The sequence below is a fragment of the Typopeltis vanoorti genome, chromosome 7 (genome assembly GCF_054136105.1).
Source record: "Typopeltis vanoorti isolate ZY-2024b chromosome 7, IOZ_Tvanoo_1.0, whole genome shotgun sequence".
In the NCBI taxonomy this organism is placed as follows: Eukaryota; Metazoa; Arthropoda; class Arachnida; order Uropygi; family Thelyphonidae; genus Typopeltis; species Typopeltis vanoorti.
The window spans coordinates 128,255,046-128,271,325 of NC_143555.1; the positions used below are offsets into that span (position 1 = coordinate 128,255,046).

Here is a 16,280-nt window from a genome sequence, read left to right on the forward strand (position 1 = left end):
CTCCTAGTTACACTGGCATTCACTGTCTAAACTCTCATACTTTGCTAAATCCTTGTTAATGTAGAGTACACTCAGCCCTTGCCTAGGTTTTTATAAGAAAGGGGAAGTCATCTTTTATCTTGAACTTTCAAAATAAATGGAACCAGCATTTGTCATAAACAGATGTTACTGGAATTGTAAATATGTTGAGAGAAAATAAACTAGTAGCTGAAATTAGTATTCATGAGAATATCTTGAAGTATTGACTATTCTTCCTTCTATCTCCATGGAATTAAATCCCTGTTAATTAAATCAGACTTTGTGGATTGAGTACAAAGAGTTCACTGAATTACATGAATCTTATGTATAACAGATAGCTCAGGAGAAAATTTCATGGAAATTTAGTGGATATTTTTTCTCTGACTTTTTTCAATTTGCATTGTTTGTTTCAAGAGATTCACCTGAATCTGATTTGACGAAAATCAACAAATATTTTCCGGGTTCTTTATATTTCACATTTTTATACCACATAAACCATCTTGTTAGAATTATTATAGGTAGTGTTAGGAGATTCTCTATTAGAACCTTATTATCCTAATGGATATTGAAAAAAGTCTTTTGTTTATTAGCAGATTTAAATATAGTAGGAAAGTGAATTACCAGGTTATTTAGGTTTGAGAGCAAAATCAAGCATTGTCTATAAGATAGGATATCAAAGAATATGCAGCACTTTGGAAGAATGTTCTTGTCTTACACTTGCTGCAAGATGTCTTATATGGTAAAGAATCAGTGTTTTAGAGACAGTTATTCTAAAGAATTTATATAAATTTTGTAGCAGCAGCAGCAATAAAACTGATGCATTGCACTGCTTGAGCTGTTGATTTAAGAAGCAGTATTTTCACATTTTAAGGTTTGCTACAAATGTATGATGTCATTAAATTTATAGCTGGTTATCCTCCACTCAGGACTTTCATTTATAATTAAAAGAAATATGCCATGATTAATGTGATTATTACATAGGTCAGGACTTTCCAATAGTTTATTATGATGTTTGCTGTAGTGAGAGCAGCTGTGCCTCTGAAAACATAATGTTTTAGTAAAGTTGAAACTTTTTAAATGTTTTTGTTTCAGACAAAAAATTATCAAATAATAGAAAAGGTTTACTAGATTAGTTCCAAAAAAAAAATAAATAAATAAGAATTAGGAATTATATTGTACATGTTTTTTTCTAAAAATGATTTTCATACTGTAATTGAAATTTCTTATGATAGTAATACAGCAATCCCTAGATTAGTGCGCCTAATGCGTTCTTTAAAACAGGTACATTAATCGAAAAGCACTAATCGAAAATTCCTATGGGAAAAAGTATAATTTGTTCCTCAAATTTCTTTTTTGATCCTTAATTTTTTTTTATAAAAGAATTAAGGTATGTCTCAGGGCCTAGTTAAAGGAAAACCATGAAGTTGAAAGACAATAAAACATATTCAGAATATAAATTTTATTATTCTACTTCTTAACAAAGAATTAAGCTAATTTTTTGTTAAGAATTAGCTTAATTGCCTATTGCCTCTTCTATTCTTCTGCAAATTTTACTGCTTCTCTCTTCATCAGGATCATTTAGAAAATTTAGAAGAGAAAGACTATTTTTGGAATCTGCAGCTGCTCTCAGAAATCAGTCTAATTTAAATAAATATGGTTGCATTAAACTTCCAAAAATATGGGAAACACTAATACTTTGAGATCCTAGTTTGTCCTAGGGGGCAAACAGGTACCTAGCTGGGAGTTTAGTCTTTCATTCACATGTTTCACTTACTTTAATGTTACCTTTGCATATGTGTGTGTGTCACAAGTCTCATATTGTACTCCTTGATGATGTCTCAGTGCCAGACAAAATATTGGAAGAATTAAATAATATTTTTAATCCTTTCTCAATGCTGTTCCATTAAACCTCCAACACAAGTTTCTTCCAGCATTTAAGCCTTAACACACGAATTTTTATTCATGGTGAAGATATAGTGCACAAGGCAAAACATTACAGTAAGTTGAAACTTCAATTACCTAGAGCAGCGATTTTCAACCTGGCTGCGGCACACCAGTTATGAAAACAAATTAATTGAAAGAAATAATGTCGTAGTTTGTGCATTTATTTATTAGTGTCTGGTCTTCCATATTCTTGTGTGTAATTCAATCAAAATTATGCCTATTTTTTGCCAGATCATCAAAAAAATTAAAAGAATATATTTTTAGTGTGCGCAGAATTTTAATAATTAGTCTAAGTGTGCCATGTTATGAAAAAGGTTGAAAATTACTGACCTAGAGAATTAAACAGGCTGGCCTTTCTCAAAAGATGTCAAGATATAGAAATATCACCAAATTGTGTGAAATCTAAAGTCAAGTTTAAATCTAAAAAAGCCCTCTGTATCTACAAGCATGCCAGTTTTGCTCTATTATGGGAACAGATTGCTGCTACCGACAAAACCACCAACTTGTTGCATTTGGAGCTTTCAGCTATTCTGAACACTGAACTCTGTATACTGTTCTCTTTGATATTTCAAAAACCTCTGCTCAGAAAGAATTCTTAAAAATAAATAAATAAAAATAAACACATCAAAAAGTACAGTCTTCTGGATTCTAAACCTGTTTCTTTAGTTCATCCTTTTCATAGAGTAGTTAATGTCATCAAAAAGGCTTAAGAATGCCTTTAAGTCTTGGCCATAATTTTGCCATTGTTCTGAAGTAAGTACCAGCACTATACGTAATGCTCAACATCGAATGTGGTATCCATAATGCTCAACATTGAATGCAGTATCCATAATTTGGCTCTGAAAATAGCTAATAACATTAGGCTTGATGTTGAAACCATTCTTTCTCAGTCTTTGTTCCCCAAAAGAAATCTATCATCTTGCCAACTCAGAACTATACTGAAGAACTACAGTATAGTTCTTGTATAGACTCAGCATAGTCATCACTAGTGCAGATAAGGGGAGTGCTACTGTTATTCTTAATACCAGTGAATACAATAGAAAAATGGACATCATTCTCATAGGCTGCACTGATCTGAAGAATCAGTGTTTTGCACTGATTCTTCAGATCATAATCTAAAGGCATTACAGACCTTTAGATTATGATCCTGCCAAATCTCAGATCAAAATATTGAAAAGTCTGCCCAAAACGTTTGTACCTTTCTTCCTGAAAATCACACACACACAAAAAAAAAAAAAAAAAAAAAAAAAACGGACACTTCAGTTCTTCTCCCCCCCCTACCCTGAATATATAGATTATCAAAAATACACAAACCCAATTCCAGCTTAAGACCTATAGTAGATGCTACAGATTCCCCATGCTACAAATTAGTAAAACAGTTAGCAAGCTTTCAACTCCCCCACCCCCAGTCATATCACTTCCCGTATTAAAAAAAAAAAAAAATTAATTTTAAAACTTCCTAATTATGGGCCAGTTTGTGATTCATCAGTAGTTAAGATCTTGGAGAAATTAGTGAGGGACCGTATTGGGAAGATGAAGGTAATGTTATCTGTGAGGGTCAACATGGATTTGTGAAGGGGTGCTCTTGTTTTAGGAATATGCTAGCCTTTTATAATAAAGTTACAAGAGCAGTAGATTAGGGGAAAGACATATACTGCCATTTTCTTGGATTTAGCAAAGGCATTTGACAGGGTGCCACATGATAAGCTGATATTTAAGTTGTAGCACATGGGTCTGCATGTCAGATTGGTCAACTGGATTCGGGATTAGCTGTCTGATAGGTATCAGAGAGTTGTGTATGGTGGGGCAGTTTCAAGGAGGCAGAGTTATAAGTGGGGTCCCACAGGGCTCAGTACTGGGGCCTATACTGTTTAACCTTTATATCAATGACATTGTCAGTGGATTGCAAGGGGATAGTTAGTTGTTTGTGGATTATGCGAAGCTGGGAAGGGTTATTAGTAATAGTGCAGATGTGGTAGCCCTACAAGAGGATTTGAATAAGCTAGACAGATGGGCAAATGTATGGGGGTGTCGGTTTAATGCAGCAAAATGTGAGGTCTTGAGGTTTGGGAGACATCAATGGGATGCTGTATACTCTATTGGAGGAAGTAGGGGAGACGAGAGATCTGGGGTTGATGATTGATAGAAACCTGAAATTTAGGGGACATATTGCAAAGGTGGTGAAGGTAACACAGAGGATTGCTGTAATAATGAGTAGGACACTGACCAGCAGAGATAAAAGAGTTGATCATTCCATTGTATAAGACTCTGATCAGACCACACTTAGACTATTATTCTCCAATTTGGTGCCCAGGATTTGAAGGGGATAAATTAACTGTGGAAAGGATAAAAAGGCGGATAACAAAGATGGCTTCAGGAATGTACAATGTTAATTATGAGAATCGGCTGAGGAAATGTGGACTGCAGAGTTTGGTGGATAGAAGAAGGAGAGGTGATATGACTGAGACTTTTAAGCTGTTGAGTTGACACTGGGGAGTTCTTTCACTTGGTTGAACAGCGTGAAGGAGTATTGACAAGTGACTATCCCTGGAAGTTACGAAAGGAAAGAACTTTCGTAACTTCCAGGTGTGACTAGAAGAAAAGAACTTTCGTAACTTCCAGTACTGTGAGCAAGGGGGTGAGGAGTGGTTTCTTTGCATGGAGAGTGGTTGAACCATGGAATGCATTGCCTGATAGAGTGGTGAGAGTGAGAACGGTCAATGAGTTTAAGGAGTGGTATGATATACTTTGTGTTTTCTAGGGAGGACCTCCTGCGATGAGTCTTGACTCCATGGAGGCCTGAATAATAATAAAAAAACTTTTATTGAGAATTTAGTGTTCAATAATACAAGATATTTTGGTTTGCATTGATATAATCTCACTATTCAACAATATTCTCTTAAATGACATCTTATCACTTATAAGGAAAGTTTTTTCCTTCTGATATTACTGATCTGTTTTTCTTTGCTCTCCATTGTGGATATTTTCCTTGCAAGCATAAAATTTATAAACAGATAAAGGGTATCTCTGTGGGTTCTCTCCTTGCCAATTTTTTATGGAATATTTTGAAAAACAAGCTCTTGATTCACTCCTCTCAAACCTTTTGTCTGGTTAAGATATGTGGATGATGTATTCTCCATTTGGCCTCATGGCCCAGATACGTTACTCTTTCCTCTCTCACCTGAACAGTCTTCATCCTAGAATCCAGTTTACCATGGAAAAAGAAACTAATAATAGTTTAGCCTTTCTATACACTTTGGTAACGTGAGTACCCAATAGTAATCTGTCCTTTTCGGTATACGGGAAGCCCAGCCACAAAGGCAGATACATTCACAAAATTTTCCATACCCCCCTATAAGAGACTATAACCTTTGTCCCAGGGAGTCCTCTCTTATAACAGTACTTAATCATATATGCCACACTTTTCTATCTAATGGCTACAGTTCTCACAGTATCAAAAAAAAAAAATAATCAATCCTTCCCCAAATCCTCAATTTTCTCTTCAGAAAGATTTTAGTAATGCTATCATCATCATCCCCAGTGTCTGTGGCAATTCAGAAAAAATAGCCAGTATCTTAAATACAATCTCTGACAGCTCTCAAGCCCCACCAGAAGTTTGCTACACATATATGTTCTACTAAAGATCAGCCCTCTCCTATCTGCCTGGAGTATATAAAGTGTCCTGTTTCTGCAAGTGCCTACTATACTATAGACAGACAGGAAGATCAGCCAACATCTGCATGGAAGAACACAAAAGGCACATCTGCAGTCATAATTATCGTCAATCAGGCCTTGCAGACCATGCTTTAGATATGGTTCATAGAATCAGTTGGATAAAGACCACCATACACCATCACAAATTTAGAAGAGAAAGACTATTTTTGGAATCTGCAGTTGCTTTCAGAAATCAGCCTAATTTAAATAAATATAGTTGCATTAAACTTCCCCAAATGTGGAAAACACTAAAACATCGAGATCCCAGTGTACATCCTAGGCTGCTAAGAGTGCCCACAGGGGGCACCCCACCTAGTCAAGACTCCAATCTTTTGTCCATGTGTTTCACTTAATTTTGTGTTGCCTGTGTGTGTGTGTGTGTGTGTGTCACACTCCCTGACAATGGCTCAGTGAATGGGATGAAATATTTTTAATCCCTTTTCAGTGCTCTTTCACTCCATTAAGCCTCTAATATGAATCTCTTTCCAAGGGTGTTTGAGAGGTTCTTGGAGGTGATGCAATTGTATCACCTCCATGGCATCTGAGTTGTGTTTGTGTGTGCGTGTAGCCTCTCAGATCTCCATTATGGTGTCTTAACTGTCTAAGGAACTTGCTCAGCGATGACTATCTCACACCATATATATATATATATATATATATATATGTCTGATTATATTTGACTTATCTACATTGTTATTAATGTTTTTTTTTTTGGTATATTCTTTGTTCTGACAAGATGCTTGTTAATATACAGCAAATCATCTAGAACTTTATTATTATAATAAATCTACAAGTAAATCCCACAAGTGTAATTTCTGTTAACTGTTGTTCTCACAGTTTGGATTCAGTATGAGACATTGTAATTGTTCAGTATTGGATTATCCCTTTAGTAGCCGTTTCAGTATTACAATAATCCTTTGCATGATCATGTGCCCTGAACTTCAACTTATACTGCAGTGCAATCAACATAATGCATGGCTTGCAATTTCTTCAGCATGTCAAATCTGTACAGTGTAAGAAAATTTGAAAAGAATTACATACTGTCTGTATTTGAAATTCTTGTCATCTAATTATTTTGATAATTAACAATCATTATTTTTTTCTTTCAGAAGTTAAAAAAAAACTTAGTTGGCATCGCTTAATTATAAATCAAAGTTTTGCAACTTGTTTTGTAATGAAGAGAATGGAGAAATGTAATCTTATAAGTACTCTATATATATATAGATATATATATATATATATACAGGATGTTCGGGATAAATTTGACAGTTTCGTAAGGAAAAAGAAAATCTTCTTTGTATCTATTAAATTTAATGAATTGACAAAAAAACATTACAGGCAGAGTTAATTACAATACTATCAACAAGATTTACTCAAAATAACCACCATTAGCATCGATCACAACTTCAATTCTGCTTCGGAACCTCGAACAAGCTGATGCTACAGTCTCCCTGGGAAGGGCTGCAAAAACTGTTTTAATTTTATCCATTAACTGGGCTTTTGTATTACTGGAAGTGCGATTGGTGTCTTTTTCAACTGCGCCCCATACAAAATAATCCATGGGGTTAAGGTCTGGGGAGTTTGGAGGACAAACATTTGGACTGGTGAAGTCGTAGAAATTTTCAGACAACCATTTTTGACTTTTCCCAGAGGTGTGGCAAGGGGCCGAATCCTGCTGCCATAGATACGGCCTACCATTGGCTACCCTTGTTATCCAGGGCTTGACTACAGTTAGCAACTCCACGAACAAAGCCCGAATTCCAATGCCAGGGTTCTTCAACACCTGTTCCTGCAGATTTGCGAGGAATTCTGCTGTACGAACGCAATCAGATCGTCTGCTAGGGATCTTTCTTCTTGCTACATCCTCGTAGTCACCATTGCAAGTCTCTAGTTCATGCCTGATTGTTTTTACTGTATTCAGGGAGCATTGGGCAGCAGTCGTAATATCCTTATTTTGATGGCGGGCACGAATCATCATGATACAAGTTATTCTCTTCCATGATTCAGGTGGGTTCCAGCTATCCATCCTTTCTGACATCTTGTATATGAATGAAGAAGGGTCCAAACTTTTAAATGAAGAGAAGTGTGTGTTAATACATGTAACTTACGGAAAAATATAATTAATTATAAATATGTCAAATTTATCCCGAACACCCTGTATATATATATATATATATACACACACACAATGATTTACTCATAAATTAAAAAATAGTTTATATGTATTTGCATGCATATATGTACATACTTGGGATTTCACAAACTTAGGATTATTTAGGCATGTAGTAGGATAGGGATTAGTTATTTTGCTTTATTTTTATGTGTAAACTTATTATATAAATCAAATATAAAATCCACTAACTTCTTTTATATCACATAGGGAGTAGGCAATTGTATTTTAGTGCTATCTAACTTTTTTTGAGACTGGTCAGTCAATTTCCACTGTTAGCCAATCAGAGATAGCTGTCCCAAAATTTTCAAATAATAATTTGAAATGGCAATACTCTTGAAAATTGGTAACGGAAGTTTAATGTTTATTGTTTTTATTTAAGTTACATAAATATAAAAACAGTTAGAATCATTAAATATCTATAATGATTTTAGATTAAATTTGGAAATTTTAATGGTGTTGTAGTAGTTATTTCATAGCTCCTTTTTCTCTTCCCATGCACAATTTTAAATTTTATAATACATTGTATTTGTTGTACATTGCTTTGTAACCACTAACGCATGGATGTTTGTGTTTTTAAGTTCGATTAGTTTTATTGCATGGTGTGGGATCACTGCCCTGCTTGGAGTGGCTTGAGAGGGTTCTGTATTGGGTCCCTAGATGTATGTGTTTCTAGATCATGAAAAAAAAAAAAAAATTAAGAGGGAGAGGACCTTAGCCCATCCACAGTACTAATATACTGTAGGCTCACACTGTTTTGTGGGTAAGAGTCCCACACAAACAAATGAAACTGCATTTCATAATAATTAAGTTTTTAGGGTTATTATATAAACTTGAATCATTCAGATTTATGCAGTATGAATGATCTTCTCAGGTCTTAATACATATTATTGAAGGCCTGAAATGGTTTTAAAAAATTCCATGTTTGGTCTTTAGAGCAGAGTTTCTGGACTATGTAAAAAAATAAATTAAAAATACAAAAAAAATAATAATCTACCCTATAGATATAAAATGATAAGCCTTTTTATGTCACGTTTTTTGTCAAATTATTTGAAACCTTTTGAAACTCAGAGGCTACCCTGAGTGTCGAGTCTTCATTCAAAATTCGCGTCATCAGAATTCAAGGAGAACCGGCCTACCAGTCCGGAACTCGGGGAGTTGGGCGCCGGGGAGGGATGGAACCCCCTTTCGAGTCTTCAAAATTCAAGTCATCAGAATTCAAGGAGAACCGGCCTACCAGTCCGGAACTCAGGGGTTGGGCACCAGGGGAATTATTTGAAACCTTTTGAAACTCAGAGGCTACCCTGAGTGTCGAGTCTTCATTCAAAATTCGCGTCATCAGAATTCAAGGAGAATCGGCCTACCAGTCAGGAACTCGGGGGTTGGGAATAAAAAAAATGGAAAAAAATCCTTATGTAAATTTATAGTGCAAAAATGTACTATAAATTTACAAATAATCTTTTGTGGGTGGGAGCAACAAAAAAAATTAATTACTGAAAAAATAATTTAATATATAAATATTTTATTAAGTCATTCATTTATATAATGATAGAATGATAAATTTCCTGATATGTATCACCAAGGGGGTATTCAGGTTACTATGACAACACTACATAATTTACATTATTATTACTCTCCTGTCAACAATTTTCTTACAAATCAATCTATTACTTGTGAGCACTCCAATATTGTCATATCTAATATTTTGTGATTCTAAGGCACTTCTGACTGAATCAATTCAATCCACCTAGACCTTGGTCTTCCTTTGGATTTCTTTCCTGTCATCTTCGCATCAAATACCTGTTTTGCTAACCTTTCCTCACCCATTAAGTGGTCATACCATCTTAGATTAGCTCTGCTGACAAATTCTTTAATGCAAATAATGTTAAGTTCCTTTCTAATATCTTCAATTTTAATATGATTCTGCCATTGATACCATCAGTTCTTTAATTTTTCTGAGAACCCTCATATTTATGGTCTGTAATCTTTGATCAAGTGCTTTATTTCTAGCCCAATTCTCAGATTCATAATTTAAAACTAGTTTGAATGCTGTTTTGTGTACTGTTGATTTGGTGTTTTGCTTAATTTCGCTCTTATTCCATAATAAATTCATTCAGCTGCCTACCCATCATATCAGCTTTGCTTATTCTGGTGTTGGTTTCCAGATTTAACCTGGTATCTTTACTAAAAACTGTTCCTTAATAGCTGAAATATTTTACTTGTTCTATTGAATCTCCATTCAGAATGAAGCTGAAGTTTTCTATGTTCCTGCCTGTTTTCACTGTTTTGGTCTTTTTATTGCTGATTTTCATGCTAAATTTGTTACAGCTGTTATTCAATTTAGGTAGAGAATCCTGGAGATTTGCACTACTGTTACTCTACGTTTTCCAACGAGTATATATCACCTGCATATCATAATATTACTGTTCTGTTTGTGTTATCTTTTACAATTTATCGAATACAATTTTGTAATGCTAAAAAAAGGATGAGTGAAAGGGCATCTCCTTGCTTCAATCTTGTCTTAACATATGCGTCGGCTGTCAGGAGTGAAATTTTGATCAAACGCATTATCTTATGAGATATTCCTAGTTCATCTAATACTCTCCAAAGTGCTTCTCTATGAACGCTATCATATGCTTTTCAAAATCTATAAATAAAATATGGACCTGCAGATTATATCCCCCCCCCCTAGTATCTATGTGTAAAAGGAACGAATTCATGAAAAATTAAATTTTATAATTAAAAAAAAATCCTAAATCAACCAAACTGGCATTCATGAACCATATCATCATAAGTGGTTCTGACAAGCACTTAGTGTGAACGACCTTCCAAGTAGCGCTGGATTTCATAATTAATTCTAGGATAAAGTGGTTAGCACTAGCCTATACCTTTTTTTAGCCTGTAAATTGCTTGTATCTTACTTATTGGTTTTCCTAGTTGCGGGAGGAAAAAACCGTGTCATCCCAGTATGAGCCCGGCTAACTCACCTCCAGTTGAAAAACCCTGATAAAAGTTCTTCGAGTCCTAGATGCAAAAAGTCATTAACTTTCCTTCAAAACAGTTAAAATACTAACAATTAAACATTCATGCTCGGTCCGGTTTCAAACATGAAAAAAAAAATGGACTATTGTTTGTTCTTCATTTATCTTCTCCATTTCCGCACTGAAGATGTTCCTTCTTTTCCCTATTTTCAAAGTACAGTAATCCCTCCCCCCTTATCCACGAGGGATACGTTCCAAGACACCCCGTGGATACATTAAAACCCGGATAGTGCCGAACCCAATATATACTATGTTTTTTCCTATACATGCATACCTATGATTAAGTTTAATTTATAAATTAGGCACAGTACGAGATTAACAACAATGACTAATAATAAAACAGAGCAATTATAACAACATACTGTAATAAAAGTTATCGGAATATGAATGGAATCTTAGTAACTTCAGCATGTTTTATAATAATAATTATTATTATTAATGCATTATTTTATGAAGTCTAGAACTTTCACCTTTTTCATTTAAGAGGAAGCACATTACGACTTCTCTTTGGCATATCCGAATTTCCAGCATCGCTACTTTTGCACTTTGGGGCCATTAAGTAAAATAAAGGTTACTTGAAAACAAGCACTGCAATCCAGCGACAGTCGACCTGATAACTAAGAACTGCTCAGCAGTGGCGGATTTAGGCACAGGAGGAGACCCCCTAGGTCCCCGCAAGGCTAGGGGCCCCCGGGCCGCATTATATTTTGTTTTTAGTAAAAATTTGAAAAACTAATATTCCATTTTGTTTCAATTTTGTCTTAATTCTTGGAACTACTGTCTGTACTGTTGTTTAATTGTAACTATATAATAAAATAAATTCTATTTTCATTTTTGTTTTCCAAATCGACCGCTTCAAATAAAGGCGGTATAAACTGTTAAGGAACCAATTAAATTCTTGTAACCTACAGTATCATCTATCCTTTGTTCTGGTTCGGTTGTTGTAATTATAAAATAATTGTTTTTATAAAATAATTGTTTTGAATATATATGCATATTTAATATTTTAGCCATGAAACAAACGTACTTGTCCGGGGCAGAAAAAAGAAAATGACGAAAGGAAAAAGAAAAATTATCGCTCTCTCAAAAAAACTCCTTGGAGGTTTTTTTTTGACTTCCACTAAATTTCAGAGCAACGAAGATCGTCAACCAACACGTGATGAACGAGACGAAAAAGAAGAAGATAGTCTAAAAAATGATAACATAATAGAAAACGCTGAACGAAATGAAGAAAATTCTGCGAAGGAAGAAGAAGAAGATGCCAAATATGACGAAACAACCGACAAAGCTGAACTTGAACGAGATGTGCAAGACACAGAGGAAAATGCCGAAGAAGAAGAAAAAGAACGGAGTCTGGTTGTTTATGTTGATCTGCATCAGTATAAACAACCAGACTCCGATAATTTTCCAAAAGATATTTCTTTATGGCCGTGCAAAATATCGGAGAAAATGGTAAATTACTTTATAAATAATAAACCGTGCAATATCGGAGACTTAACATCTTTAAAAGTTTGAATATAATGAGAGAAATCAGACGTACTACAGAAATATTTCAAGTGTTCATTTTTACTGTGAAAAAGCAAATGGTACAAAAGAATGTCGAGAATGGCTTATTTTTTTAGAAAGTAGCAAAATGATTTACTGCTATGTTTGCAAACTTTTTACACGTTCTATTACTAAATTTTGTACAGGATACAATGATTGGAAAAATCTTAAACGTATATTGAAAGAACATGAATGCTCTAAAGAATATATTTCCTCAATGTTGATTTTGAAAAAAAGATTGTTTTTAACTTGACGTATTGATTCTCATTTGATTAATCAGATTAATGTTGAACAAAAATATTGGCGAGATGTTTTAAAAAGAATTGTAGCCACAGTAAAGTTGTTAGCAAGTTTGGGTTTAGGATTTCGGGGGCGCAGAGAAGATGAAAGTGTTGGTGGTGGTAACAAAAGAGGAAATTTTATGACTTGTATATTTATCACAGAATATTTATCACAATTTGATGAGTTTATTAAAAATCATTTAACAAGATATGATAATATCGGAAGCGGGAAGGTTAATTACTTATCTCATACGATACGTGATGAATTTATTGCTTTAATGGGGACTGAAGTAAAGGAGAAATTAAGTTTGGAAGTTAGAGAAGCTCTGTACTATTCGTTGATCGTCGATTCCACACCCGATGTGAACCATATAGACCAGTTAACTTTTATATTGAGATATGTAAATAGTAAAGGAGATGTACTAGAACGGTTTTTTGGTTTTCTGCAATTAAATAACCATTACGCAAAAAATTTAGAGGAACTCGTTTTTAACAATTTAAATGCTCTATTTTTAGATATAAAAAATTATCGTGGCCAAACATACGATAATGCGGCAAATATGGCTGGCAAATATAATGGTCTACAAGCAAAAATTAAGATGTTGAACGAATCAGCAATTTTCATTCCATGTTCCACTCACACTTAACATTATTGGAAACTCTGCTGCAAAAGCTTGTTCAAAGGCTTTATTATTTCGATTTCGTACAGAACGTATATAATTTTTTTTTTCTAAATTTACACAACGACGGAATTTACTTACAGACAGTTTTGCCGATACAAATTCCAAACATATTAAAAGAATCGGCGACACAAGATGGTCATCACGAGCTGATGCCGTATCTGCTTTGCGATTAAATTATAAACATATTAAAACTATTCTTATTAAAATAGGCGAAAATGAACTTGAAAACCAGATAATAGATTGCAAACCAAAACATTGTCAAAATATTTCGATAAATACGAAATTGCATTGTTAACAATATTATGGGATAGATTATTGCAAAGAATAAATAACACAAGTCTTTCGCTTCAAGAAGTTCAAACACATTTGTTGCAATGTGTAAAACTTTTAAAATCTTTGCATAATTTTATAATGAATGTACGAAATGATTTTGAAACCATAGAACGACAAGCAAATCTATTAACTGATGAAACAAATCATGAAATAAACCTGATAAAGAAACAAAAAAGACATTTTGATGAATTAAATACAGCATCAAATAACACGAACGAGACAATTCTAACAGGTCGCAAATTGTTCATCGTAGAAACTCATAATATGCTTTGTGCTAGATTGAGTACCGAAATTTCCACTAAAATTAATATGTATTCTAATGTGTTAAGTCATTTGCAATTATTTTTTGATCATGATATGAGTAAAGGCGACATAAACGATTGCATTTCTAAATTGGGAAATATATATATAAGAATGATATTGAAATTAGCTATTTCAATGACGAAGTACATCATTTCTTAAAATACATAAAAGAAGAGAAAATCACATGTCGATTTCAAATGTACAAAACAATCATTAACGGATTGCAATCAACTTCTCCAAATGTAGAAACAGTACTAAATTTTTTTTTTAACAATGCCTATTTGTAATGCTTCTGCAGAAAGATCTTTTTCCGTCCTTAAGCGTGTCAAGAATTATTTAAGAAATTCATTGGGGCAAGATCGACTATCAAATTTGTCACTGATGTTTATTGAAAATTCTGTATCACAAGAATTAGAATTTGATTTATTAATTGACAAATTTGCTGCTGCAAAAAGTAGAAAAGTGCAGTATAATTTCATAAAATACTTATGTACAAAATACAGACTGTACCTGAATGTGATTATAATATTATCGAATTGTTCCTATAATATACAATTAAAGTTACCTATTTTCATACTTATATGTATACGAAATATTTTATAATTTTTGTTGTGAAGTAATTATTGTTATGTATGTATGTGTATGCACTGTGCAATTATATACATAAAATTATTTAAAATATTTTTTAAATATTTTTTAATTTAAATATTTATTTAAATTAAATTAAATATTTAAATTAAATTACATATATTTAAATAAAATAAAATAATTATTAATAATTAATTATTAATAATTAAATAAAAATTAAATTAAATTAAATAATTATTAATAATTAATAATTAAATAAAAATCAAATTAAATTAAATAATTAATAATTAATTATTAATAATTAATTATTAATAATTAAATAAAAATAAAATAAAATAAAATAATTATTAATAATTAATTATTAATAATTAAAAATTAAATTAAATAAAATAATTTTTTTAAATATTTAAAATATTTAACAAAAAAAATCAAAATAAATTGTAACTTAATAATTTAAAGGCCCGAAAATCGCAAACGCCTCAGGTCCCTTAATGCCTAAATCCGCCACTGCTGCTCAGTACTGCGCGCAATTTCCAGGTGTTCCTGACATCCCGAATGGCTGCAAGATGCGTGTAGCTTTCTCCATCTTTGCAACGAGTTGCCCTGGTGTTGGACTACTTCTGTGATCAGCCGAATTGTCTATTACTAAAAGAAAGATACCGTGGTGCTCGGAGACGGAGCAATGAGCACCGCGACGGCGATGCAATCGAAACCAAGCGAACAGCGGCGACGCCGCGTTGCATTCTTTCCGATCAAACGCATTATCGATTGAACCTCCATAGCTCAGTTGTTATAAAAGAAGCCCTTTGGTCGGAAAGACCTGGGTTCGATTCCCGTCCATGACGCGAGGAACCGAGGTTGAGGGTTTTTTCCACCCGGAAACTCGGGTTTTTCGTCCCTTAGAACAGGTTAACCGCTCCCTGAACACACACCCCGATCTTCAGTCACGAACACGTATCTTTAGGGGAAGCAGCAGAGGAGTGAAGTCGGCTGTCTCGTAATTCGTCGTAAGCTCCTCATTAGGGGACTCAACCTGTCCATACGGCTTCATTTCTGCGATGTAAAATTACACAGGCAAAGTGGATAGATCCAACATTATTTCAAAGCCGAATGTTTGTAGAAACTGAAAGTTTCGTAAGTTTATCTGAGAGCTTACGAGAATACAATCCTCGGCATCCTCTAGTTGTCTTAGCTTGCACTACCTACTTGACTAAGTAGCTAAGGGAACTCGGGGATGCAGAGGATTGCATTCTTGTAAGCTCTCAGGTCAACTTACGAAATTTTCATAGTTTCTACAAACATTCGGCTTTGAAATAATGTTGGATCTAATATCCACTTTGCGATGTAATTATAAATTCTTTATTTCTGGAATTTTCCATTTAACATTTCCGACCCGGATTGACCGCGGATAAGGAGGGAATACAGTACTCGTACAACTGACAGTTAATAGAATTTTAAATGGTTTCCTAATCTTTTCCAACTCGAAAGCGATTACAATACTAGAATGCTATTGATTTTGCAGGTTTTCATGTACAGAATTTGGAGAGAAAAAAAATATAAAAATGAATTTTTAACCAAGGAATATAATTAGATACTTCCAACGTGCTGTTAGGGTTCCGGATGTTTATCCTTGTAGACCTTCGACCTAGAGATAAAACTG

General features: G+C 33.8%; 1 protein-coding gene across 1 annotated transcript; it reads left to right on the forward strand.

The window, feature by feature from the left end:
• Window positions 1-1,281: 1,281 nt before the first annotated feature.
• On the forward strand, window positions 1,282-13,360 carry LOC150105064 (uncharacterized). Its single transcript, XM_090395106.1, has 3 exons — window positions 1,282-1,299; window positions 12,133-12,339; window positions 12,713-13,360. Exons 1-3 carry the CDS (start codon window positions 1,282-1,284, stop codon window positions 13,358-13,360), a joined length of 873 nt encoding a protein of 290 aa, XP_090251232.1.
• Window positions 13,361-16,280: the final 2,920 nt, after the last annotated feature.